This window comes from Acinonyx jubatus, chromosome D1 (assembly GCF_027475565.1).
Source record: "Acinonyx jubatus isolate Ajub_Pintada_27869175 chromosome D1, VMU_Ajub_asm_v1.0, whole genome shotgun sequence".
In the NCBI taxonomy this organism is placed as follows: domain Eukaryota; kingdom Metazoa; phylum Chordata; class Mammalia; order Carnivora; family Felidae; genus Acinonyx; species Acinonyx jubatus.
In genome coordinates, this window is record NC_069390.1 from 93,501,367 (window position 1) to 93,529,075 (window position 27,709).

General features: G+C 43.0%; 1 protein-coding gene and 1 non-coding gene across 2 annotated transcripts; one reads left to right on the forward strand and one right to left on the reverse strand.

The window, feature by feature from the left end:
* On the reverse strand, positions 1-27,303 carry CRTAM (cytotoxic and regulatory T cell molecule). The gene is made up of 10 exons (XM_015074108.3): positions 26,984-27,303; positions 19,261-19,407; positions 15,890-16,042; positions 13,560-13,703; positions 12,468-12,629; positions 8,214-8,294; positions 6,168-6,251; positions 4,521-4,667; positions 2,224-2,310; positions 1-540 (listed from the first exon to the last, which is right to left on the reverse strand). Exons 1-10 carry the CDS (start codon positions 27,048-27,050, stop codon positions 410-412), a joined length of 1,203 nt encoding a protein of 400 aa, XP_014929594.2. The 5' UTR covers positions 27,051-27,303; the 3' UTR covers positions 1-409.
* LOC113593278 (U6 spliceosomal RNA) lies at positions 17,886-17,994 on the forward strand. Its single transcript, XR_003413368.1, has one exon. It is a non-coding gene; the product is annotated as a U6 spliceosomal RNA (small nuclear RNA).
* Positions 27,304-27,709: the final 406 nt, after the last annotated feature.

Sequence of the window (27,709 nt, forward strand, 5' to 3'; positions counted from 1 at the left end):
AAAAAATTTTTTTTTTAAAGTAGTTCTGCTCAAGCCCAGCATCTAAAAACTCCTTTTCCCTTCATGGTAAGATGCTAGCTGGCCCAATCAACCCTGATCGCCAAGACTTAAGAGTCTCCTCCTTCTCTGAAGTAGTGTCAGGCATGATAGGTTTTTGCTCTTCTTTTTTCTTTTCTTTTCCTCTTCTCTTCTCTCTCTTTTTTTTTTTAAACTATGAAGCTTTGTGTCCATGGTCTGGTCCTCATTTCACAGCCCTGAATCCAGGGCAGTGTGCCACGGGAGGCTACCATGTTGCATTGCACTGAAAGTATATTTTTTCTTGTGACCGTAATTATGCTCCTTCCCATAGGCTGCTCCACTGTGAGGCCTGCAGCTGCACCGAAATCAATATTTGCTGTTGCAAAGAACGTTACACGATGCTCTCTGGTATATGAGCGGGCTCTCCTTTGAATTTCGAACTCCGTGAATCGTCCTTCCGCTTTGTTTTTGCTTCAGAGTACAACCGTGTGATGTAGTTCATGTAGCTCTTCGAGTGGAAAGCTGAAAGAAAAGCAGGTCGAAGATGAACATTCCTTTTGAACAACAGTGCACCCGTTTGTTTGGGACACGTTGACTGCACGTGGTCTTGTTAGGTCCATATGTTAATGTCTTAAACATCAAATCAGAAATCGATGGGTGCATATCCTATAAATGGTCTGAATGCATTGCCAGAGTCTGATTTTTAAAAAGTCTTATGTAAACAATATGCTAACCAACCTGAAATAAAATATATAGACATTTCTGCTGTAAAACCCAACAAATAAAAACACACGTTGCATTTGGTAAATTTTATACTGAAAGTCACAGGGCTTACGGGAAACAGGACCACTCAAAGCCCGTTAACTATACACAGAGGCTGGAGACAGCTCCAGAGGATGCTTTTTAAGTGAGCGAAAACAGTGAAGTTGAAATGTCAGGTCTGAGGGAGCCAAGGGAAGGAGGATGGACGTAGAGGTTGGAGCCCAGGGGGAAGTACCACCTCCCACCTCTGTGGCAAGCCCCTGGGATTGGACCTTTCTGGGGAGGGAGCCCTGAGTGAAAGTACTAATTTTCTTAAAGTTGAGATGCAAAAGGCTTTCTGCTTGTTCAGCAGCTGAGGTCAGGGCATTTTTTTCTCCTGCTAAAAGTTACAATTCAACGCCCACTGTTCTAGTGCCCCTCACTTGGGAAAATTGGCATAGGAAACAATCCAACTTACGCCTCATACTGACGTTATTCTCCTACTTGCGGGTTGAGTACACAGACATTGACGTTATAGAAACACATGCGATACAACAGACTTTCTGCACCTTACACACACTTGCCCTCACACCCCCAGTTCTCACAGTCTGCCCTCTTGTTCCCCTCTCCCAGCCAGTCAGTGATTCTTCCCACTTCACACCCTACTGGGTCAAAGCAAAAAAAGGGCAGAGGTGTTGTGAAAGACCAGCTTCCTACAAAAACCTCAATAAAACCATTAGAAACTAGCAGCAAAGCTCTTCTGCATGTCTTGCAACTCTTGGCAGGGGGAGGAAGTTAATTTGCATGGAGGAAACAAAACGGTTGGAAGGTATAAGATTCTTTACCGTAGCGCTGGTTGCTGTCTACTGGATTTTTGTCAAACACACACACACGCACGCACACACACACACACACACACACACACACTCTCCTTTTAGACCCTTCCTTTCACTCTTTGGAAACATATTTTGCTTGGGAAACTGCAATGGAGTGCTCCAAAAGCCCCCAAACATTTCTGCTTGAATCAGTTAAGCCTTGTGTTCATTTATTCAACACACATTTGTCAAACACTCCATTCGCATCAGGCCCTGTGTTAGAATCTGAGGACACACTGAGATCAACCCAGCTGTTCACCACCCAAAGGAGTACTGTGGTGGCTAAATCAACACATCAAAAATGACCAGTTGGGGTGGGAGGTGTCTGTGAGATACCCCTCAGCACAAGAGGGACATACAGTCTACGGGTGTGTCTGGGTGTGACAGTCAGGACACGGAGATGGCTTCCCAAAGGAACTTAATGGTCTCTACTTTTCATTTTGGAAGATGCACTTATGTGCTACACGAGACGATTTAGGTGATTGACTTTCTAGTGCTAAAAATCAGACTTGGCGTTTCACCCTCCTCCTTCAAGACAACAAATTAATGAAGCTCATTTTTCAAGTTTTAGGTCATGTAGGTGACTCACTTTGGTCCTTTTTCTCTTGGGATGATGTTTCTTCATTATTTGACCTCGATTTGTAACTTTCCAGCGTGTGTTCTGAAATTTCATTCTCTGCAAGAAAAGAAAACTGTGTTGTTAGTTTCTGATGTCACACATCACCTATGTGTAGAAATGTATTTTGAATAAGATGATCCTTCTGTCTACACAATAGTGGATTTACCCCTGCCCCTCCCATACATCATGCCCTCATTCATTTAGAGAATTGTTTTTGTTCTTTGCTATGATTCCTGCAGGCACTGTGCTAGGCAGTGTAAGAGTTGTGGAAATCAAATGACCACAGATTAGAATCAAGTATTGTTCTTTGAGATGGAATGATTCCAGGAGGCCTTAACGAACCATGGGGGTGAAGCATTAACGGGGGGACTTTGCAACTATACGATGACATTTGCCTGTTGCGCAGGTACAGCCAAAAAGCCAGACTTTGTCTCTAGGTCTAATTATGATGAACGTTGGTCCAGCTGAATATATAGAGAGAGTGACATCAAACCGGAAGTTGTACTTTTAAGAGGGTGAGACCCATTCAAAAAGGTAGTGTATTTTGCCTTGGGACATAATGAGTTCTCTGCTACTGGGGATGTTGGAGCCATATGTCGCTAAATGATCCTGGGCCAGCAACGCCGTAATGCAAGTCACATGTGTAATTTTATAAATTTTCTAATGGCCATGTTGAAAAAGCAAAAAGAAGTATGTAAAATGAATAATTATTAACAATTTATATTTTATTTACCTAGTAGATCTAATATGTTATTATTAGAAATGTATTTGTGTGTGTGTTGAGTTTTTTTTTTTTAAACTTTCTTTTAATGTTTGTTTATTTTTGAGAGAGAGACAGAGTGTGAGCAGGCAAGGGGTAGAGAGAAAGGGAGACACAGAATCTGAAGCAGGCTCCAGGCTCCGAGCTGTCAGCACAGAGCCTGACACGGGGCTCAAACTCACGAACTGCCAGATCATGACCTGAGCCAAAGTCGGACGCTTAACCAACTGAGCCACCCACCCAGGCGCCCCCATGTTGGGTTTTCAAAGTGGGGTGTATATTTTATCCTTGCAGCACATCTGGAAAGCAACTGGCAACATTTTAAGTGCTCAATAGCCATGTTGTGTCTACTCTGTTGGGCAACACAGTTCTAAATAATCACTCAGAATTCAAGAGGGGATATCACCCTGGTACACATTTATAGAAGGAATTGAGTAGATAGTTACTCTGGATAACTTCTGAAGTCCTTCCAGCCCTGATATGTGTTGAATCTATGCATTTCAATAGGCTGAAATATATATATATTACATGCTGGCTGAATTATATATATATTACATATATACATAATATATATAATAATCTCTATGTAATACTATTATATATGATACTATTATACTATTATATATGATACTTTTATAATGTATGAACTATTATAGTATATATAATACTATTATAATAGCATATATAATACTATTATAATGTTATATATATTTTTTCCCCCCATTGATAACTTTTAAACCAGAATGCTTAGCAAAAATTACTAACATATTATGGTTGAGGGAGGCCGACTGCATGATTTCAAAGTAAGAACACAACTGGGACACCTGGGTGGCTCAGTCCGTTAAGCATCTGACTTTGGCTCAGGTCATGATCTCGCGGTTCGTGGGTTTCGAGCCCCGCATCGAGCTCTGTGCTGACAGCTCGGGGCCGGAGCCTACTTCGGATTCCGTGTCTCCCTCTCTCTCTGCCCCCGCCCCTCTTGCGTGCATGCTCCCTCATGCACTCTTTCTCTCAAAAATAAACAAGCATTAAAAAAAATTTTTTTTGAAACAAAAACAAAGTAAGAGCACCACCAAGACAGTATACATTCAACCTTTGATTGACCATCCGTAGAATATGAACTCCTTGAGAGCAGGGATCTTGTTGACAGAGGTATCCCCAGTGCCTGGGACCGCGCCCGGCGCATGATAGGTACTCCATGAATAGAGTGCATGAATGAATGCGTTTTCCGCCTGGCGTCCTTTTGCGAATGGCAGCTTTTATAATTTAATGTCAATCCCCGGAGCTACTCTATTTTCTCTTGGTTATACGCTCTTTGATTAGAGCCCCTGGAGATTGCACATCCTGTGTTTACTACGAAACAGACCATGGCGTATTTGCGTGACAACACTTCCCAAACAGATGGCTGAAGTATCTAACAGAAAAGCTTTAAGTTGGCAGAATTTCCTTTTGGCTAGCCAACGGTTTCTGCATCTTGCAGCCCCCCACCAGCTCCCCCGCCGCTCACCTTTTTTCCATATCACGTGTGCTTTCCGAAGCTTCATTATGAAGAGCTGGACGATGATGAAGAGTATGAAGATGAGAAAGGAGACCAGGGTGAGCAGCAGAATGCCATTTTTCCTCCTTATCACCCCCACATACTGAAGATTTGTTTCTGTAAGGCAAATGAGAGGAATTCAGCTCAAGGTCGGTTTGCTTCCGTCCCTGAGGAATTTGCAGGCTGCTTCCCAAATGTCAGATAGGCGGATAGGCCACTCAGACAAAAAGACGGAGGACTTTAACCTGAAGGGAAAGAGATTCATATTATTTATTCTCCAGAGACAAGCCAACAGGCGGACAGACAAACAAGGCCATTCTGTGAGGTGATTGGAAAAACGCTCTTATGTGCCGTAGGTAGTGAAGCTGTGATTTTTCATTTCTAGAGAACGCAGGCAAGAATATTGACTTAGATTAGAGTCGGGGGATTTAAGTGAGCTGTAAGAAATGAGTTTTTTAGCAACGTGTGGTTAAGCAGCAAGAGAGGTTGTTAAGGAGTGTGAAAAGCTATGCAAATGCAGCGAACATTCATGAATGTTGGCTTGGTTAAAGGTAGTCCTCCATGAAGGCATTCGGAGATCAACGAGGTGAGGTCTTGAAGATCTTTCTAAACCTCACACTCGGATTCAGCCGGCTCTGATTTTGCCCAAATGTCCTGCCCCCTCTAACAACAAGCAGTTCAGGAGCACCAGCTACGTGTGGAGCTGCTTGGAGCTCATTAGACACAATCTCTGTGCTTTAGGGCATAGTTCTCTCTCTGTAGAAACAAATTAATAAAACAGAAGTCAGAGTGCACTTTATGGGAGGTTTGAGGGTCCTGTTCTGCCCCGTTGACTGTGAGAGCCGCAGAGGTCTTGTGAACACAGGTGTGAAGCATGCAGAGGGGTGTTTCGATAATAGAGTCTTAAAAATGATCACAACTCCAGCAAGTCACAAGACTTTGTGCAGGAGACGATGAGAGTCTGGACCAGGGAGGTGGCAGTGATAGTAGACAAAAATCTGGAAGGGAAGACTCAAAAGTCCTTGGAGACGGACTGATTTTTTTTGTGTGTGTGTGTGTACATACACACGCAGGAGTGAAGGATGACACCAAGGTGTGGGGCTTGTGTGATGGTTTGGACAAGCTGATTTTATGGGAAAAGATGCTGTTCGGTTTTTAGTGATGTTGAGTTTGAAGAGATGGCAGAAAATCCAGCCATGGGATATGTAGGAGGTGGAATGCAATAGGGATTCATTCTCCAGAGAATGTTCTGGAAGCATAGGTATGGAAACCTTCTGCGTAGTGGCAATAGGAACAATCCTGGGGAGGGGTAAACCCTTTAAGAATTAAGGGAGGAATCAAGAATAGAGAAGTAAAGTCAGAAGTATATCCACATATATGAAGCCAGAGGAGGAAGGGAGGTTAGCTCATGGACACAGAGAAGGACTGATTAGCAAAGAGTGACAGGACCAGGCAGAGTATGTCAGGGAAGCCAGGGAGACCCTAAGTCAAGGAACAAGGGAGGGATTAACCAATAAAAAGGTCAAGGAAAGTAGGGACAGAAAAAGGCCATTGGATTTATTGGTTCAGAGGTTAAAATGTCAAGTGTTTATTCTAAATGCTGTAGGGGACACTTACCAGTGGTTAAGTCAGGATCTTGAGCGGTTTGGTTTTTCTCTTCCTTGTCAATCTCGGTTGTATTAGAATCTTCCACTACTGCAACTAAGTTGAAAGAAGTTAAGACATGATACATACATCTGACTCTCTGTGAATAGCGTGTATATACACATACTAATCCCCAAACAGCAAAGCATCTTTGGGAACCAAATTAAGTAGTCCGACTTAAAAACAAACAAACAAAACAAACAAACAAAACACAAGACTATTTCTGAACTACTGACTTTTCCCAAAAATAGTTGCAAATGGCCAGGCTCATTTTGCCTTATTTTTTAAAGGTACATGTTGACCGAACACTGTGCTAAGCCTGAAACTGAGCATTTAGTATGTTTCTCACGGCAGCTCTGAACAGAGGCTTAGAGAAGCTAAGTAAATTGTCACGCAGCAAAGAAGTGACAGAGCCTATCCCAAAATTCAGAATGCACAATTTAAACCGTTCTTTTATACTTCCCACCTGAACCAGGCCTGTGAGCGAGAAGGTCTTTAGAAAGGTGCAAGATAACAACAGAACACTGAAGGGTGGCATCCCGAGCTTTATGGAAGGATAAGCTAGCAGCCTGGAAAGCAATGATTTTTATGTTGAAAAATAGGCTCCCTTGTCATTCAAACCTGTACTGGCCTCTCCCCCTTAGAAGCAGGGTGTTCTGTGATGGTTTTGCTAGGTGAGAGAAGTCATAGAAATAAGAGATCTCTTCTTCTGATTTTGTTGCTCGTCCTGCCTATTCCCACCTCCCCGCCTCCCCCTCCCAACCTAGTCTCTTGCTTTTTTAGCCCATTGCACAGCGCCACTGTGTGGATCCCACGGGGAATGAGACCACCCATTCTACTGAAAATGGCTATTATTAACTGTAATACAATCATAGGAATTGGAAGCTGAAAGGAAATTTAGAAACCATATTAAATCTTCGGTTCTATATGAAAAGGCAGAGCAGAAAATTGGGTTGTTTAGTAACTCCGTAAGCCAATTTAAAGACAAGTCGATTCTAAACACGTTTAAAAAAATTGGATTATTAAAGCAAGTGATGTGACCGCTCCACTTCAGGTTATTTTCAATTTCCATCGCCCTTCAAAAAACCGTACGGTACATATTGCTTCTATCGGTGTTTAGAAACCCCAAACATTGACTTTTTAAATATTATTCCAGATAAAAGTTGTAGAAAAATACAATCTGATACTCAACCATGAACATACATGCTAATGATACGAAAACATTTATCCCATCAAATGAAATTATTAGAGACACACTATTTGAAATAGGAAGAGGACACGTAGGAATTTCTGCCCTTTCTGGCTGAGGCTGTTTTGCTCAAAACATCATAACAAATGAATGTATTCATACACGTATATATTCGCACTGCGTTTTCTGAGTACCTCCTAGTGCCAGATACTACGCTAGTAAAATACAAAGATAAACACGTGATTATTCCCCACAGTTAACCCCCCAATGGGTTCACTGTCTAAAAAGTTGGTTATAATTCATTCAGGCTTTTTAAATTCTGCGTTTAGGGTTCAATCCTGTTATCAAAAACTATCCGAGTTCTTGACAACCAAGTAACTGAGGTGTTTTCAAAGGTGATTTTGTTCTTCTGTGACGAAGAGCAGCAAATCTCCAGATCCTGTTTCTTTGCCCTTTGCTGAAATCAAGTCTTTATCTTGTGTTTAGTCTGTTCTGGATGAGAAAACAATGAAACGAGTCTCTCCGTAAATGAATACAACCTTGCCCTTTACCATAGAGGAAATTCAAAGGTCACTATTGTGTGTGTGTGTGTGTGTGTGTATGTGTGTATCAAGCAACATAGCACTGAATTTACAAGGCATTAGTGGCCCTGACGCCCCCCCGCCCCCAACTAAGGGAACATTCTACTACAAAGCTGGAACCAGCAGAGGGGGTCCTGCATAGTCTTATTAAAAAATCTGAAAATTGAGAATTGGAAAAGTGACCTTCCCGAGGAGGCATGATTTTTTTTTTTTTTTTTTGGTCTTAAGTTTTAATGGGTTGACACTTACCAGTGCTAGTGGGCTGCTGAGGGTCTGCAGACGATGGAGAGTTTTTCTCCAGGGCATCTGAAGCTGTCTCTCGATCAGTAACTAGGAAAGGGGAAAAACAGAATTCTGCAACCACGGAGAGCAGTTTTACCCACATTGTGCTCAGTACAGTAGGTTGGAGAATGTATTTGGCTGCTACCTGCTCGTGGAGGTTTTTGCAGAAACCTCAGCGCTACGTATTCTGCAGCTCTTGCTCTGGTCTTTGAATCTGTATCCTGCTGGCTGCCCATCTGCTAAGCTGCCTGGCTTAGAAGTGCAGCTTGCTGGACTTGGAGTGCTACATTTGGCAATAATAGGCAGAGGGTGTTCGCTGTCTTTCTCTCTCTTTCCATCTACCTGCCTGCCCCTCTGTCTGTCTGTCTATGCATTCACCTATCTCCCTCCTTATTTATTAGTTAGGTGGCCTTGGAGTCAGTCACGGAGTGGGTCGAATTCCAATGCTGTTGACTTGGCTTGTGCTGAGGGAGTTTGAGCAAGATGCCTAATCTCCTGAACGCTCAATTTTTTCTTACCTGTAAAATGGAAATGCTAAGCTTTGCCCTTGGGAGGTTTTTTTGTGTGTACGTGAGAATTGATGAGTTCATTCATACAACACGTTCAGCCCAACGCTTTGCTGTTTATAAAACATAATGCTTACAGTATAACATAAAACAACATTTAGGGATGTCTCCAGACATTCAGTGTAGCGCGGATTTGACCCCTGAGCAGTCCTGCAACCAGTGGGTGTATAGGAAAGGTGCCTGAAATTTTATAAATAGGGATACGTGACGGGTAGGTAATGTCTTTTTGGAATCTGTGAGTGCTTCTCAGCTTTTTATTTAATGGCTTTGAACGTTTCTTTTCTTAAACATGTAAAACTTTTGGAAACGATACAAATGCCAGAGTTGCATGCGAGAGCTCTGAGAAGAGGAAGAACCACCACTAAGGAAACAATAGAGAAATAGTAATTTAGACTGTCAGGCTAAGATGAACTCTGTGACCACAAAGATGTCAGGGAACATTGAAAAGACAGCTGCTAGCAATGAAAGGAGAGAAAAAGCTTGAAAGCTAGTAGGATGGAAATCCTGGAGGCAAATTATAAGACGAGTATATGGGAAATATTGGGGACACATAGAAAAATTATCAAGAATGATCAAGATCTTCTGGAATAATGTATATGATACTGTGTGGCTTCAGATAATTATATATTTTTGTACAGAACAGGAGATATACACACACCCATGAGTTTGTATTTACTTTGATTTGTTCTCCCAGTCAACAAGCTAGTGAGTAGATTCAGTTAGACCAAATGTTATTTTGATTAAATGGGTACTGGTGCTTTATGATTTCTGTCCCTGCTTGGTTAGAATGTTATAGACTTGTGCTATTCAATACAGCACACACGGGCTACACTATTTAAGTTTAAATTAATAAAAGTTAATATTAAAAATTTACTCAGTTGCACCGGCCACATTTCCGTTTTGAACTTTCAAATGTTCAAAATATATTGATATATTGATATTTTCCAAACGACCAAGGCATGATGCTACAAATCATGCCTGGCTAAAAGATTTATCCAAAGTGCAAATCTGTTCAAAGAATTTTAATGTAACAAGAGCATGAAAAGTTCATTGATAGGGTTCCAGAGTCCACATAGCAATTAACCTTTAAGAAGTCACCTCTTGTTGAGTTTTAGTATAGTATCAAAGAAGAATATCCACAATTATCTGAAAAGTTATTAATATCATCTTCCCTTTCCCAACTACGTATTTGTGGGAGGCTGTATTTTTGTATATATCTCAAGCAAAACAACATATCGCAAGAGAATAAACGCTGAAATTATGAGAACCTAATCCTATGAAACCAGATACCAAAGAGATTTTCAAGACGAAAAACAATGCCATTTTCCTCGCTAACATTTTGGCGTTGCAAAATACAGGGTTTTTGTTTTTTTTTTTTTTTTATACAAGTGTGTCATTTCTATGTATATGTAGTGGATTCATTTTTTAAATAAGTCAACTTTTTTTAGTTTTAATTTCTAATGCGTAAGTATGGACAGGTACGATTCACGTAAGTAAAAATTCTTTGGGGTCCTCAAATATTTGTAGGAGTGTCGAGGGTTCCTGCAATCGGTGAGTGTGAGAACTGTCGCTCAAGTTTTTTGTTTTTATCTCACCTCCAGATAAGTAACAGGAAATCAAGATTCCTCATTGGGAATACTAAAAAGATGAAGTAAATCACTGTGAAGGTGGCCTGATCTATTCCTGTCCTGTTTCCCTTCTCCAAGCATTGCGTTGTGAGTTTTTCAAAGGAAGACGTTACTCATTCCAGTACCTGCCCCCCTCCAGATATGGTGCTTGCCTGATGTTCATTTTCTCAAGTCCTACGATGCAGTGTGGGGATGAAGGGGGTCAGAATCCTTACTTGTAAAATTATTTTATCTTATTTTATTAAAAAATGTTTTTTTAATGTTTATTTATTTTTGAGAGAGAGAGAGAGAGCACAAGCAGGAAAGGGGCAGAGAGAGAGAGAGGGAGACACAGAATCCAAAGCAGACTCCAGGCTCTGAACTGTCAGCACAGAGCCTGACACAGGACTCGAACACACAGATTGCAAGATCGTGACCTGAGCTGAAGTCCGAGGCTTAACGGACTGAGCCACCCAGACGTCCCCTTGTAAGTGTGTTTTAAAGCATTCACACTAATCCACCTTGTAAAACTCATGGGATGAACAAAATGGGTGTAGGATCTGTACGTCCATGCAGTAGCTTGCCACAGGGGAAAGTCATAAATACATGGAAGCCACCAACAGCTGATACTGGAATTACTCTTTGAATACTTAATGAAGATCTGGCAGTGGGGGCTAAACAGTCGACCGTTAGGTCATAAATAAAAGTCAAGTCGTATCCCATTACTGTTAGAAGCATTTGATGGCTAGGATTTTGAGTCATAGAGAACTACGGCCATAATGGAAGAGAAAGAAACTGTGATTTCCCCTCAAGAGTAGTTTTGTAGGTGGCCCGAACAATAGCTGAAGAAGTCAACATAGATTTTTTTCCGACCTGGTTGGTTCTCTTATTTAAGACTCTGAATGACTTTCAGAAGCAGCCCCCAACCCCCCCCCCCCCCCCCCCCGCGCATGCGCTGTGCTCCACTGACAGCAGAGGCTGGAGGGGGAGGAGTCATCAGGAGGTAGGAATGTTTGCGTCAGATTATAGTACCCAGCCGTGTCTGCGGGGGCTTAAGTCTTCTGAATGCAACTTCCTCAAGACTTGCTACTTTTGGTTTGACGAGAAAGTGACTGGTGGAAAGCCTGTGGTAGTGAGGGGGGGACCTGTTAGCCACAGCAGCGGCAGCCCCCACGGGGCAGCATGCAGTTTCCCACCATGGTGTTCTCCTTCACCAGCGCCTTTCATTAGCAGTAATTTCCCAAAGAGCTTTTTCAGCAAACGTGTCCTCATCCAACAGCTTCCTCCTTCCCTAGTGTGAGTGGATCCTTGCACTTCAGAAATTCTTCTGACACTGAGAGGTACTTTATACAATAACGAAGGTCAGAGTCTTGTGATTCATGCTACCTCTTACTAGATACTTCTTGACTCAAAAATTTTCTAGAGTTTTGAAATCACTTTTTTTTTTTTTTTGCATTTGATGAAGGAATGCATTTTTCCACTGGAAAAATGGAGGCGACTCCTCTTCACAGTTACGATGTGACGTTTCATTTGTTATTTGTTCTGCTCAGAATGTTAACCTGGTTAAACTAAAATCCGCAGAACGGTCATAACAAAAGAAATCTAAAGAGTAACCATGACTTAGTTTGACTGTGTGAGTGTTTTATATTAACGTAAAATGATATGGACAAGTTTAGATTTATTTCAACGGCAATTATCTCCTTTTGGGTATGATTCAGATAACCTCTTCAAAATCATGAGTGCAATCAAACGATTCAAGGCCAAGTTATGTCAGCGGTTATTATCAAAAAGCAGGCATGATGCTGTTTGCATATGGCGCTCTGCTAGGCTTTGTGCACAACTGGGGTTCCCAACGTTGGGACGGTCACATTCTGACGCCCAGCTGGAGAAATTTCAATCATTAAAGGAATCTGTTGTTAAGGAGAGCTTTGTTGACTGCAATCTCACTCTGAAGGACTTTTCCCATTCCGTTTAATTTTAATTTTGTTCAATAGTGTACTGTGAAGGTAAATTGAAAATGATTAAAAGCAATCATTCATCCCTCTTACCCATATCTTCAAATCGGAATGGTGCCACCAGTTTTCTTCCTTGTAGACCTTTGTGTCGGATAATGCAGTCCACTGTTGAGTTTTTGCTGTACGTGTGGACTCTGAGGATGCTGCTGCTGTTACATTTCTTCCCATCGGTTTCAAATTCATGGTGGGTTTCACCTATGGAGCGAGTTAAAGAGGTGTTTGAAGTTGTGGCTACTTAATACCATTGGGTGGTTTGGTTCCCTCAGAGACCAATGGCCTTGACCTCTTGGCAAAGCTGTTAGACTTCTAACCTCATTCTGACTTCAGCCAACTCCCTTGTACCTACGTGGCCCTAGTCACAGAGGGGAGCAGGTGAATAACAATGGATAGGTTTCTGTAAACCCATCACTACTGGGGGAAAAAAAATCCAAAACTTATCGTGGTTACAACAAGGGCAGCCCGATGTTGTCAAACACAAAGACCCACGACTTTACTCAGTTTGGACGAATGAGGCAAATTAATGGAGAGGTCTTGGAATGATGTAGAATTGGCATTGGAATGAATCTCTCTATGATTAAGTAAAATTGAATGTAACCTGTGTTACAACGTACACAAACCGTAAACAGGTCCCAATTGTGACAGTTTGTTATCCTGCTTAGTCAATTGAACGCTGCTTCAGTCTAATCAAAGTTTAGATTCTTTGGTACCATATGATATTTTTATCGGTCACTGAGGGTACTGCACTTTATAAGTGTTCCAATATACAAGCATTGTGGTAAATGTATTTTCAATTTTGTGTCTGCTAAACAAGTCATGCTGAGGTAATAGCTGTTTTCCTGTTTTATGAAATTTTGTTGAATTTTAAGAAGCCATAATAAAGACTCTATTTTAGGTTTCTACTTTGTTTTAAGCACAAACAGGCAATCATAGTATTGGTGATAGCTTTTCAAGATGAAGGCATAGTATCGATTGGTTATAAAGATAATTTGGAAAAGAACTGATGGATTAATGAATGTTGTTTTCTGGCACTTGGTGCCACCAGAGGGCGCCAGAGGATTTAAAACTTCCTTGGAAATGTAAGTAGGAAGGAAAACAAAGGAGGAAAGAACCATCTCCCCTACTTACCGTAGAGCTCTATGTCGTTCCCTAAAATCCAAGTTATCTGCGGAGGGGGCTTACTTCTCACGGTGGAGCATTTAAGCGTAACGTGTTCTTTTCCATTTGGCATTCTGGTAACTGAAGCTTCCAGGATTGGTGTGGAAGGAGTTGCTGGAAGAAAATTGTTTTTTTTCATGCTTAATTAGCTGGTCTACGTATCCCAGGAAAGCACGGAGTCTGATCATCTGTAGGGATGATTGTAGCGTATGGTCTCAATAATGGGATTTTTTTTTTTTTTTTTGCCCGACCTTTTCCAGAATACTGTTAAAGGGCTTTTATGTACTCGTAACGCTACCTTGGCTGTAGTCACATTGTTTGTTACCCAGTGTATGATTAGTCCCTGAAAATCCCCAATGTTTCAACAGCAATTTTTGCCTTTGACAAATGACTGTATTTGATTAGTGACATGAAAGGAGTTGGTTTATGGCTGTTTCCGTTCTAAACTTTCACGAGTGTATGATTCACGCCAAGGTAAGTTAGTTCCGTCCCCTCCTTACATCAAAAGGTGCATTTCTTTCTTTCTTTTATTTTTTTTAATTTTTTTTTAACATTTATTTATTTTTGAGACAGAGCATGAACGGGGCAGGGTCAGAGAGAGGGAGACACAGAATCTGAAATAGGCTCCAGGCTCCGAGCAGTCAGCACAGAGCCCGACGCGGGGCTCGAACTCACGGACCGCAAGATCGTGACCTGAGCTGAAGTCGGCCGCTTAACCGACTGAGCCACCCAGGCGCCCCAAGAGGTGCATTTCTTTTATAAAGGACCCATTTGTCCTTTTTCTTCCTACTCCTGTCTTGGGAATGGAATTCACCCTTAAACAGTGTGGGCATTAGGGGCACTGACACCTCCCTCAACCAATGCGCAGTCAAAAACCTCTGTATAACTTTTGACTCCCCCCAAACTTAACTAAAAGCCTGCTGTTGATGGGAAGCCTTACTGATAACATGAACGACTGGTTAGCACGTTTTTGTATGTTCTATGCATTTTATAGTGTATTCTTACAGTAAAATAAGCTGGAGAAAAGAAACTGTGAAGAAAATCATAAGGAAGAGAAAATACATTTATAGGACTGGACTGTATTTATTGACAAAAATCCACGCGTAAGTGGACCGGCACAATTCAAGCCTGTGTGGTTCAAGGGGCAAGTGTGATTTTTAGTTAGGCTAACTTCTTCCTCTTTCCCGTTCTACTTCACACTTTGGTCCAGAACCCTACTCTTTCGCATTTATTTGCTGATTTGTCTGCCATCGAAACATGGTAAAGTCAGCCCCAAGCATGCAGCATTGGATGCCGGCAGTACCCATATGAAAAAATTAGCTATTTGAGGAGCTCATAGTCCGGTGATAGACTCAGCCCCTAAACTGTCAGTTGAAAGATCATGTATTAAGTGCAGCGAGAGAGGTATGTGTGGAGAGTTCTAAGACCCCAGAAGAGCACACAAGCAGCGTGAGCCAGAGTGCCACGAGGGGTGGCCAGTAAGGTGGGTGAGTCACATTGGTTCTTAAAACCCGAAGGGAGCCATTCCTTCCCAGATACTTCGTTACCCCGCAGGCACCACGCTGTATTAATTCAACCGAAGTCTAAGAAATCCACTTGTGGGATATGTGGAATTATGCCACTTAGAGATCGACAGAAAGCAGTGTTTCGAATTGATCTGTTCCATCACAAAAATCGGAAGAGTAAAGACAGTAAGACTCAGGCTGAACACAGCTGACCGTCCACAGAACTGGGCAGGTCCCCGGCGATCTGGACGCTGTTACTTCCTATCCTCGTCTCCCAACCCACCTCTCACTGGCAGAGAGGGACTGGTTTGGGCAGAGGATGCGAGCCGTTGCCCAGTGCAGTCACCTCTGAATTCATCCCATCTTAGGCTATGCAGTCGTAAGGTTCTCCTTTTTTTTTTTTTTTTTACACACTGCTTTGCCTGTCTAAACTAGCGTGCCAACTCCTGGCGGGCACGGATTGTGTCTAATCCCTCGTTGATTCCCAGGAGCTTAGTACAGTGCCTGGCACACAGTTGTGGCTCATCAAATATTAATTCTCCTTCCTTTTAATTTCCCCAGAGAGGAAACTTCGCTGATGCCAGAGACACGTTTCACAAAGTCACATTTTAATCTAGAGCTCGCCGGTCAACATGTTCCTTTCTGCTTCCTTTCGACAAAGGATGGCAGAGGTCCCCTAGGAAATGCCTTGCTACAGGCGCTGTTTCTAAACTCAGATGTTAAGCGTAAGCATGATGTGTCCTGTTCAGAGGCCCGTCGCTCCCCTGCTGGGTGTGCTGGCTGTCAACCACCTACCTGTCACGATCACTTTTACTTCCTTTGTTCTCACGGAGCTGCCGTATCGTAAACACTTGTACGCGCCTTCATCTTGCTGGCTGACATTAAGCACGCGGACGGAGAGCTGATGGGCGGAGTGATGCAGAAGCTGGTATTTGGGATTTTTTAAAGCTGGACAAGAAGGCAAAGGAACTGTTAGGAAGCAAACTAGCAGATGAATACAGACTCTCTGCCCATTGGTTCTTCACAGGAATGGCTTTTGAATTTCACACGTGGACGGAGCAAATGTTACATCTTTGATTGAACTGCCTTCCAAATTTCTGGTGTTACCAGCTGCATGCCTCTCAACAGCTCCACGTTCGTTTAGGAAACAAAATATTTTGCTACTGGGATCTGTGAGATAAACCGGTCGCTTTATTTGCACGTGTATGAAATTAACTGACATTAACCCTGTGCTGGTGAAGGGTTCAGGCTGCAGGAGGATTACATCCCCCCTTCCCCCCTCCCTTTTTTTTATATTATGAAAAATGCCCCATTGTAATTACCTCCTTGAAATCTGATTGATTTGAGGCTCTCTTGTCACAAAGGATGTGAAGAATGGAAGATCAGTGCACAGCTAGTCATTACGCCAGTTGGCTGCTTTTTATGTTTTTTAAGGGCTTTTTTTTTTAAATTTTTTTTTTTAACGTTTATTTATTTTTGAGAGAGAGAGAGACAGAGCATGAACGGGGGAGGAGCAGAGAGAGAGGGAGACACAGAATCGGAAGCAGGCTCCAGGCTCTGAGCCATCAGCCCAGAGCCCGACGCGGGGCTCAAACTCACGGACCGTGAGATCGTGACCCGAGCTGAAGTCGGACGCTTAACCGACTGAGCCATCCAGGCGCCCCATTAAGGGCTTTATTTTTGAGTAATCTCTACACACAACGTGGGGCTCGAGCTCATAACCCGGGATCGAGAGTTGCATGCTCCATCAACTGAGCCAGCCAGGCGCCCCTTTTGTTTTTAATTTTTTAGAAGTTGGTTATTATTTGAAGTTTCCTAAAGATTTTAGCAAGTGGTTTTTGTTTTTATTTTTGTTCTGTTTGGTTTGATTCTATATTGACCTGGGATGTCTATCTCAGACCGTAGGTCCCTTAGCAAATCAGAGGCTCCTGAAATGAGTGGTTTTGTCTTCCTTCCCTTCCTTCCCCTCCTTCTCCACCGCCGCCCCACCCCCCCACTCTCCCTGCTTTCTTTCTAGATTTGTAACACAAAGAAACCTAAAATAGTTGTGCTTTGAATGGCTGCCCAAGGAAGGTTGTCTCTCATCTGAAATAATGGTTGTAGGTCCTGGGACACTGCTGTTACCTGGGCTAGAACCCCTGAATTCTCAGCCTCAGCACTGTTGACTTTTGAGTCCATAATTCCTTGTTGTGGGGGCCCTCCTGTACATTATAAGGTGTTTAGCAACAACCCGGGCCTTTCTACTCACTAGATGCCAGTGCCCCTGCCTGTCCCCAATTACAACAACCAGAATTCTTTCCAGACATTGCCCTATGTCCCCTGGAAGGCAAGAATGACCCCCAGTTGAGCATCACCGAGTTCAATCAAGGTACTCTGCTAGAAACTGGGGAGTGCCCATCTTATCCTGGTTTGCCAAAAACCAAGCCAAAACCAGAGAAAGCGTGATTTAACGGCAATTATCTCTACCCAAAGTTTTTCTCTCAAAACTTTTAACAACCAATATCTACTTTATTGGAATCTAGTATTGATAGTTGATTTAGTTTGAAATATGTGGTTATTTTACATTGAACATAGCAATATTTAAAGATTTTTTTAATGTTTATTTTTGAGAGAGAGAGAGGGAGAGAGACCGCATGAGTGGGGGAGGGGCGGAGAGAGAGGGAGACACAGAATCCGAACCAGGCTCCAGGCTCTGAGCTGCCAGCACAGAGCCCGACACGGGGCTCAAACTCCCGTACTGTGAGGTCATGATCTGAGCCAAAGTCCGATGCTTAACCAACTGAGCCACGCAGGCGCCCCGAACACAGCGATATTTAAAAAATGTTTCATAGCTACAGAGAAGAATAGCATGGCCCCTGTGCAAGGATGACCTGCAAATTCGTGAAGCGTTCCATATTTTTCTGGGTGTTGTATGGAAACCAATTTGACAATAAATTTCATATTTAAAAAAAATTTTAAAAATGTTTCATAGCATATTAAGTTTTTTAGGGGCTCTGCTTTTACAAGGCAGAATGCAATTTGCTGTTTTGGAGACTTTTCCAAGTATTTGGCAGCTGAGAATATTAAATGGAGACAGGCAATGGTCTCATTATCTAGGGGAGGGTTTAGTAAAATTCTGCCCAAAGAGATGAACTAAATAGACTTTTAAGAACACCTTTCCTTGGGGCACCTGGGTGGCTCGGTTTGTGAAGCATCTGACTCTTGATTTCAGCTCAAGTCATGATCTCACAGTTGGTGAGTTTGAGCTCCGAGTGGGGCTCTGCGCTGACAGTGTGGAGCCTGCTTGGGATTCTCTCTCTCCCTCTCTCTCTCTCTCTGCCCCTCCCCTGCTTGCTGGCTTTCTCTCTCTCTCTCTCCCTCTCTCTCAAAATGAAAAAATAAACGTAAAAAAATCCCTTTCCTTAAGAAAAAACAACATTGTGACTGTGCGGTGATGGATGTTAATTAGATTTACTGTGGCAATTGCTCTGAAATACATACGTAATACTAGATCATTGTACACATCAATACAGGGTGACATGTCCACTATATCTCAATAAAACTGGGCGGGGGAGGGGGTTGCGGGGAAGAATCCCCTTCCATCTCAGGCATCCAGGGCTCATTGTGTGCTTGTGAAAAGGAGGAATGACTGTCCTCCTTTCCAAAGCGGCATGTCCTGTCAGTTGCTCGGCGACCTTGCTTTTGTGCTGAGGCCAGCAGAAGAGGAGATATTGGGAAGGGAGTTTTGTGATGTGACTTTGAGCTGCTCAGATGGAAAACGAAGCAGCTGGCTCCAGACGGGGGGCGACGGTGTTCGCTGCCGGGGGACAAAGGGCCTCTAGTCAGTCTCCTGCCTGCCTGTCATGGCGCTGCTGAGAGTGAAAAAGCGAGGTGGGGGTAAGGTGCGGGCATGGAAACGTGCTTTGTAATTTGAGCCCCCTTTACCAATCATTCTGGGGGGGGGTTTCCATTTCAGACTTCCTGTCAAAAAAAGCAGCCGTGTGTAAAATGATAGGCTGCTGGGTGTGATCCCCGCATAATCGTAGGTGGGCCAAGCCCATCGTTGGGGTGACTCATGCTGGTTTCTATCCCACACCAGCTTGTCTGTCTGGAAAATCCCTCAGGTTGCGATCTGGTGGCGATTGTTTCTTTTGTTTGTTTGTTTGTTTTTTGTTTTTTTCACTTACCAGGATGCTCATTGAAAAAAATGGTGAACCCTGATGGGGCCAGCCACTGCAGGGATGTGGTCTTCCCCTGAGAAACGACACACTTGAGAGTGAGTGTCTGGCCTTCCTCCACGGTGACTGTTTCTGTGTGGTTGGTCAGAAAGGCTTCTGCAGAGGAAGAGCAGTGGAGACAGTCAGGCTGGCAATGGGGCAAGGCACTCCCAAGCTGAGGCAGGGTCAACGCAACCTCTTCCTCAGCACAACCTCCTTCGTTCATTCAGTCATTCATCACGTACTTTTTTTTTTCCAATAAACATTTTGAAAATTTTTTATTTATTTATTTTGAGAGAGAGAGCAAGCGGGGTTGGGGCAGAGAGCGAGAATCCCAAGCAGGCTCCACGCTGTCTGCGCAGAGCCCGATGTGGGGCTCGATCTCACAGACCGTGAGATCATGATCTGAGCCGAAATCAAGAGTCGGTCGCTCAACCAACTGAGCCACCCGGGCCCCTCTCATTACATACTTCTTATAGAAACAAAACGTAAGTCAGTACAAAGGAGACAGCACTGTAGGTAGCGACAGTAGGATGTGTCCTGAAGGGGTGCGATTTTGATAGGAAATAAAGGAAAACATTGAACAACATCCATCGGGCGCCTGCTCTCTCGTAGCCCAGAAACTCAGCCAGGCCACGTCAAACCTATATTTAATTTAACTTTCGAAATAATCCTATAAAGAGCGAGTTACTTCGCTGGCTCTACAGATGAGGGAGTAGAGGCTGATGGCCACACAGGTCCTGGAGCTGGGATCTGGACCCATGTCTGTGGTCTTCCAAGTCCACGGTCATGTAACTAGGTCAGACTGTCTCAATGATGAGACCAGAAACCTCAGCCTCTCTGGCCTCCGTTTATGAAGCAAGCTCCTTCTGGCTTGAAGTATAAGCAGCGTGTCTGGAATTCTAAGCGGCGCTCTTGTGAATTAGGGAGCTGCCCTTCACAGGAGCAGGGAGGCCCCCACCTGCAAAAGAGCTGCTGTGCCAGAGGAATGATGTTCTAAGATCTCTTCCAATTTAATTTTCCACAGCAGCACTTTCTCCAGGCAAACACGAGAGACTAGTTTCCCGAATCACAGCCCCCAGAGAATGGTAAACAATTGGTCGTAAACAGCTGCAAATGTATCCTCCCAAAAAAGGAAATTGATAAAAAAAAATATATAATAAATTGGATTTACTGCTGATTTGGCTGCCATCCGTTCTTCAAGTTTTAAATTAAAAAAAAAATTTTTTTTTGTTTTTAAGGAGAAGACAATTGTTATCAATGAAAGTACAAAACACTTCCGTAAACAGAAGAATACCATGGGGTTATAAATTATGAATAGCAAATGTAATGAGTTTTACTCCATCATCTGAAACCTTAAAAAAAAAAAAAAGAGGGAAAGGAAAAAAGGAGTTTATTTCCTTGTGATAAATTTCAAGTGTTAGGAAAAGTGCTTTGGAGAGGCCTGGGAATTAATTGGTGCAGACTTTTTAGTTTGTTCCATTTCTAGGTCATTAATTTCCATCTGGCCCCTGGCAATAATAACCCAGAATCGTTGTATTGCATTTGTATTGACTTCCATGGGAAAAAAGTTTGCTTGCGTTCTAATGGAAAAATACCCATATCATCAGTCAATACTATAATGAACAATGAAGAGTCAATAAAAAGATACTGTGTTTTCCTAAGAGCGTTGAAGCATAAGCCCTGAATTCTGCTTAGGTTGGGTCATTTGGAAATATTTTTATCTATAAAATCAACCCATAATTGAGTAATAGGGATAATATTAGTAGAGATGCTTTGAAATGACAATGGAACTAAGGTTAAACAACTTCTGAGCCAAGAAATTGAATCTGAAACTGTCTACCTTCTATCGCTTCCATAATCATTCCATTATGATTCTCGCTTTACTTTCTAGTTCTTGTGTTAGCCTGCTTCCCACAGGTTGAAGTTTCTAGAGGGCAGTGACTATGTCATATTTCTCTAAAATTCATTCCTTACAGAAGCTATCACAGTGTGAGCTTGAAAAGTAATGGTTTAATGCCAGCTTTCATGATGGCACCATAATGCCGGCGATGGGCAGATGTCTTTGGTCTCCTGTTGTTAATAAGAATACTGAGAGACAGGAGGGAAGGCACTGCGTTGAATCAATGATAGAATAAAAGACCGCTGTTAAGCAACATGCCCTGATTTCATCCTTCAGGCCAGAAATTGATACTTGGAAGTTTTGCCTAAGTTCTTACCTTTCGGTAAAGTGATGGTCTAGACAGGAAGCCTGTATTTGGGGAGGTAGAAGCAGTGATATGTATCGGTAGCCTGTTTGTGAATGAATGGCTTCCATTTTAAAGATATCTTTTTCTCGAGATGCATGCTTTTGAGTGAAATTGCGTTATTTGATTCTTACAATGTAAAAAATTATAATGAGGGGCGCCTGGGTAGCTCAATCAGTTGAGCGTCCGACTCTTGGTTTCAGCTCAGGTCACGATCTCACAGTTCGTGGGTTCAATCCCCGCGTTGGGCTCCACGCTGTCATCCCTGCTTGGGATTCTCTCTCTCTCTCCTCTCTCTCTGCCCTCCCACCCCCACCCCACATACTCTCTCTCTCTCAAAATAAATAAATACATTAAAAAAAATTGTAATGAAATACAGTACGACTTCTTAGCATATGCTATAAAGAATTGTATCTCCTAAGATCAGTTTACTCCTGTTGAGAATGTAATATCGGCCAACTGACCTACCACAACTATAAATGCCTGGGTTTCAGATGGAAAGGGCTGCGTTGGAGACATAGGCTGTTTTTGTGACTCTGCTCCAAGCCTTGCCTTTAGCTTGACCAGCTCATTTCTCTTGCAGTGTTACCATGTGGACCCCTTGTTTAGTTTTGAGACAGGAAGTCTTTGTAGAAAGGAAGAATGGCTCCAGTGAGAAGCCACAGGCCCACACTGCTTCAGCTGCGGTGCTTAAAAATACTGTTCACTGTGTCAAGGGCCCGCTAAAGGGTAGAAGAGGAAGACACCTGTACCTGACTTTTCATGGGACGCCTTCTGAGGGAAAGTTCCCCAGGATTCTCTCATTGCCACTGCACGCTGAGGGGGAACTCTTCTTTACATTTTCTTTTTCATCTAAGTTTTGGAGTCCAACTTTCACCTTCTTTGTCAGAGGGATGGGGTGTGGGTTACCTTCTTTGTTCACCACTTCCTCCCCTGTAGGCTCTAAACATGTCTATGCTTGTGCACCCTTCCTTGGCCTTTCTTATGTAGATCCTGAGGGCTGCGTCCCCTTCCTAGTGCTCCCCAGCTGGGCCTCAGGGTTCCAGTCTGCAGGTTAGCACGCGACACGGCTCCACAGATACCGGGGAGCAAAGCTTGGCAGTGAATGGCTGTGGAGTTTCTCCTGGGAGGTCACCGCTTACTGTTAGTAGGTCGTGTCTACTGAGTGGATTATTGACTTCTGACCAGAGTCATCCATCCATGTAAGGCCACGTGTTATGAGGCTGCTAGTTGACTCTGGGCTCATAGATCGGGACTGGTTTGTATATGGAAGTAGAACCTGTGACCTTCACCATCGTCTCCACCCCCAACCTCACGAACTAATTGTCCTATCAGTGGAATGGCCACACGCCAAAGCCTATGTGACCAGCCCTCAGGCAAAAGGGCAAGCATCAGTGACCACCACCTACGCAGGCATCCACGGATAAGACCTGTGCAGTGCCTAAGATTCCTTGATGTCCCCCGGAGATTTTGGGAGTTGCCATGTCTGCTCTCCCCTTTACTAGGGGCTATCATGTAGACCGAAGAACGAATAAGATGTTCTTTCTTGTTCTTACCTTAGTAGCCCAGTTATTGCGTGCGGCACATTTTAAAACTCCAGAACCGAGCACGTCTGTCCTGCAGGGACCCAGACTCATCACGCCCCATTGGAAATCATCATCTCTCACGTCCCCCTATGCTCCAGACGCGTCTTACACAGATACGCCACCTGCTCTGTTCCAGTGCTTGCTTGTGTTAACTAATGTCGTCGCCAGCCACTGCCAGGTTCAGGGTCAAGAAGATACTTTACCTTCATGCTGTTCTGTCATCCTGGATACATTTCTTATCCCCTCCAGGACTCAACTCAGATTATCCGGCTTTTGTCGAACCTGCCTAATGAGTCTTTAGCCTCCTCCTTCCATCACAATGACCTGCCCTCTCCTCTAAGACCCTCAAAGTTTCTGAATGGACTCCTGTTATAGCACTTGGCACATTACTTTATAGTTATTTGGTTACAAGTATGTCTCTGTGTGTAGATTACAGACTTCTCGTGGAAAGGTTGTTTGCCATTCATTCATTTTACAGTCCCAGGACCTTACACAAAGGAAGATTTTAAGTATTAGCTGAGTCAGTAGCTAAAAAGATGAAGAAATGTATATATTCATGACTAAACACTATAACAGGATATAAGCTTAGCTCTGTTATTGTTACGTTGCATAGAAAAGCTTGAGTTAAATTACACCAGAGACACAGAATGAATTGTCTCAAATCAGAGCCCTATTTACACGACTATTATGCGGTAGTAGACAAAAAAGTGCTTCAATTTAGATCATTATGAAAAATGCTTACTATTTATTTTTTTGAGATAGAATCAACAGAGAAAGTTATGAGGGTGACAATGAATCTGGCTCGGCCCAAATTAAATTATTTCCAATATGGCTTTCTTTTCTTTTTTTTTTTTTAAACGTTTATTTATTATTGAGAGACAGAGAGACACAGAGCATGAGCAGGAGAGGGGTAGAGACAGGGGGAGACACAGAATCCGAAACAGGCTCCATGCTCTGAGCTGTCAGCACAGAGCCCAACGTGGGGCTCAAACTCACAAACTGCAAGATCATGACCTGAGCCGAAGTCGGTCACTCAACCAACTGAGCCACAGACACCCCTCCAATATGGCTTTCAAGAAGACCTCTCAAAGTATCAACACACTTGGGAATTCCCAACAGGCATATCAACAGAACCTTATATTTGCAACTGTTCTTTGTTTCCTATATCCTACCCTCCACTAAAGACCAGAATAGCGGGAGTCTCATCATCCACAGTGTAGGTGAATGGGATGAATTTTGAAAAATTGTTCGTTCTTGAACTGCGTTTTACCCATCCTAAAGGCTCTTTATGTGAGTGGTAGCCTTGAAAAGAGGGAGGCTCTGAGATTATGGGACTTTTCTTGTCTATAATTCTTGGCGGCCTTAGTTAGAAGTTGCCCTGGTGGAAGCAGGTGCAGTGATCTTCCCATAGTTCATAGCTAAAAACAGCCTGCAGTGTCCAGTGTTGCCAGAATTGATGATTTGCTGCCTTTTTTTGCCAATAGGAAAGCAACACGACCAGCCCCTTTCCTATTTGGGACTCTGATGGGCCTGAGCAAGGTGAGGTCAGAGGGGACAGTTTGTGCTTAATACCATTAAGTCTAGATGCCTTCTGGGTGGCCCTTTGGGTGAGTTTCCAGGTTGGGATTTTTCAATTACACATCTTCCAAACTGTATAGATCAGTGGCTATCAAACTTTTGATCTACATTAGGAAACACTTTCTATCACAGCCTGGTAGAAAGACACACACACACACACACACACTCTAAATGTTTCATTAGAAAATACATAAGTGCTGCATAAGCTGATTGACTACCTGTGAAAACTTAGGCGGGTTATCTAACTTCTTTTAAACTCTCTATTCTCATGTAAATTAGGGATATTAAATGTTTGTTTTTGGGAGCCCGCAAGTGGGGGAGGGGCAGAGAGAAGGGAACAGAGGATCTAAAGCAGGCTCTGCACTGACAGGCGAGGGCAGGGAGCCCGATGTGGGACTCGAACTCACGAACTGCAAGATCATGACCTGAGCCGAAGTCAGAGGCTCAACAGACTAAGCCACCCAGGTGCCCCAGGGATATTAATACCTCAGTATCTTTGCTAGGATTAGATGTAACTGATAAAAGTGCCCAACACTGTGCATGGCACAGTGAATAGCTTTTTCTACCGTCTTTATAAATAGTATTTGAATAATTTACATTCTAAAAAAGTTGTCTCAGGGTTACCTTAAGACATGATTATTACTGCCTTTAAAAACTTTTTTTGTGTGGTACTTTTCTGAGGCAATAACTTGAATCCTCAAAAAATTAAGGTCTGTTAAAGGCTTCAAACTTTGGAATAATTGAAAAAACATTCTAATTTTATCTATCTAAATGTACTTCTCCTGAATGTTTGAGCTGTTCTTTAAGCCACTTATTGAAGAAACTAATATTATTACCAATATTGAATTCATATTATGTGCCTCAGGGTAGAGGGACCAAAAAAGAAAGCACTTCATTTAATTGTATAAAGTAGGAAATTGAAGGACTATGTAAAATAGGAAATCGAGTTTTTTAAAATAATGTCATTCAGATGCAGTTGTATCGTGAATGTAGATTGGAAGGACAGGTGCATTACCTGAAACGTAACTACAGTTCAGCTCAATATTTGCAAACAAACACAGCCAGCAATACACTTCTGCATAGCTTCTTTTGCAAGAATTTGGTACAACTTGCAATCAGAGATTTAAAGACACCTATATCCTGCCTCCCGTTTGAGCAGGCTAAAAAGGTAACAATAGTTTTAATTTTCATATTGCTACATTAGAATTAAGTGAGCATCAAAAATCAAAATGGGAAATTATAATAAAATGTAGAGTATAATAGGGGCACCTGGCTGGCTCAATCGGTTAAGTGCCCGACTTCCGCTCAGGTCATGATCTCGCCGTCAGTGAGTTCCAGCCCTGCGTCAGGCTTGGTATTGACAGCTCGGAGCCTGGAGCCTGCTTCGAATTCTGTGTCTCCCTCTCTCTCTGCCCCTCCCCCACTCATGCTCTGTCTCTCTCTCTCTCTCTCTCTCTCTCTCTCAAAAATAAAAACATAAAAAAATTAAAAGGTAAAGTATAACTGACTCCAAAAATAAGCAGGAACTTTTCATGAGGCTCATTAATATCTCGGAACTAATTAAGAGTTGTATAGCTAGCCTTTGGCATTTTCAAAGTGCTTTCACGTTTGAAATTTGATCCTTGTAAAAATGTGAGTTGGTTGGCCCAGCATTTTTAATCATTCTTCGTTTCAAGATACAGAAATTGAGTTTTCTTTTATTAAATGTTTATTTATTTTTGAGAGAGAGAGCGCGAGCATGGGAGGGGCAGAGAGGGAGGGAGACACAGAATCCGAAGCAGGCTCCAGGCTCTGAGCTGTCAGCGCAGAGCCCGATGCGGGGCTTGAACCCACGGACCGCGAGATCATGATGAGCCAAAGTCAGACGCTTAGCGGACTGAGCCTCCCAGGCGCCCCCAGAAATTGAGTTTTTAGAGAAATTATCTGGCTAAGGCTTATTCAGTGAGGAAGTTTTTAAAATCCAAAACTGATGCCCTTTCAACTGGTCGACCCTTACAACACAGAGCCTAAGGAGCCTGTTGGTTACATTTTGCCGTAACACAGATCCCACAGAGACCCATGCTACAGTGACCCTTTTCCATCCCGGTTAGCAATTGAACAACAGGTTAAATAAAGCAGTAACATCCCTCCCTGTGAGATCTTGGTGTACCTTGGAAAACATTAACATATTTACCTGGGTTGCCTTCTGTGGTAGGTCCGCTGTGAACACAGCTGACTGATGGGTAGATTTGGTAACATACCAGGTCGACTGAGTGCCATAAAAAATGAGCTCTAAGGGCTTACCTTGTAAGGGGAAGCAAGCCAGCAAGCTGCAAAGTCTCCACCACATACTGTGCCGTGCTGTTGTCATACTTCGTCAACTTCCTCTAGATTCTGAAATAAATGGAGCAGAGTGGTTTCTTTTGAAGGGGGAGAGGCAGGAGCTTTGTGACCTCACGTGTCTCACCGCCCCCACTGGCTCTGGAAGCCCCCTCTTAGTTCGCTGCCCCCAAAATACCTCCAGGTGGAACATTTAGGGGACCACATGTGTCATCGCGATCGTGGAGAGGTGTGAGTGATGTGTTGGTGGCACAGATCACTCTGCCACACGTGGGAAGTACTGGTAAATCTACTAGTTGTGAGGCTTTTTTGGGGGAGGTGGGGTGGGAGAGAGATTAAAATTTCCCCGTGTAGTGACGTAATCTTATTTTTACTTTTCTAGTGTATTGACGGTGATAGACGACTTATTGTATTTGTTTTTATTTATTTATTTTAATTTACATCCAAGTGAGTTAGCATCTAGTGCAACAGTGATTTCAGGAGTAGATTCCTTAATGCCCCTTCCCCCTTTAGCCCATCCCTCCTCTCACCACCCCTCCAGGAACCCTCTGTCTGTTCTCCATGCTGAGCCTTTGTGAATATTTTGTTTCTAATTCTGACAATAATGTATAATGATTTTCAGGGCTAGAATTCAGTCACGTTATTTGATCATTGAAAAAATCTTCATCCATCCACCCATCCATCCAGCCA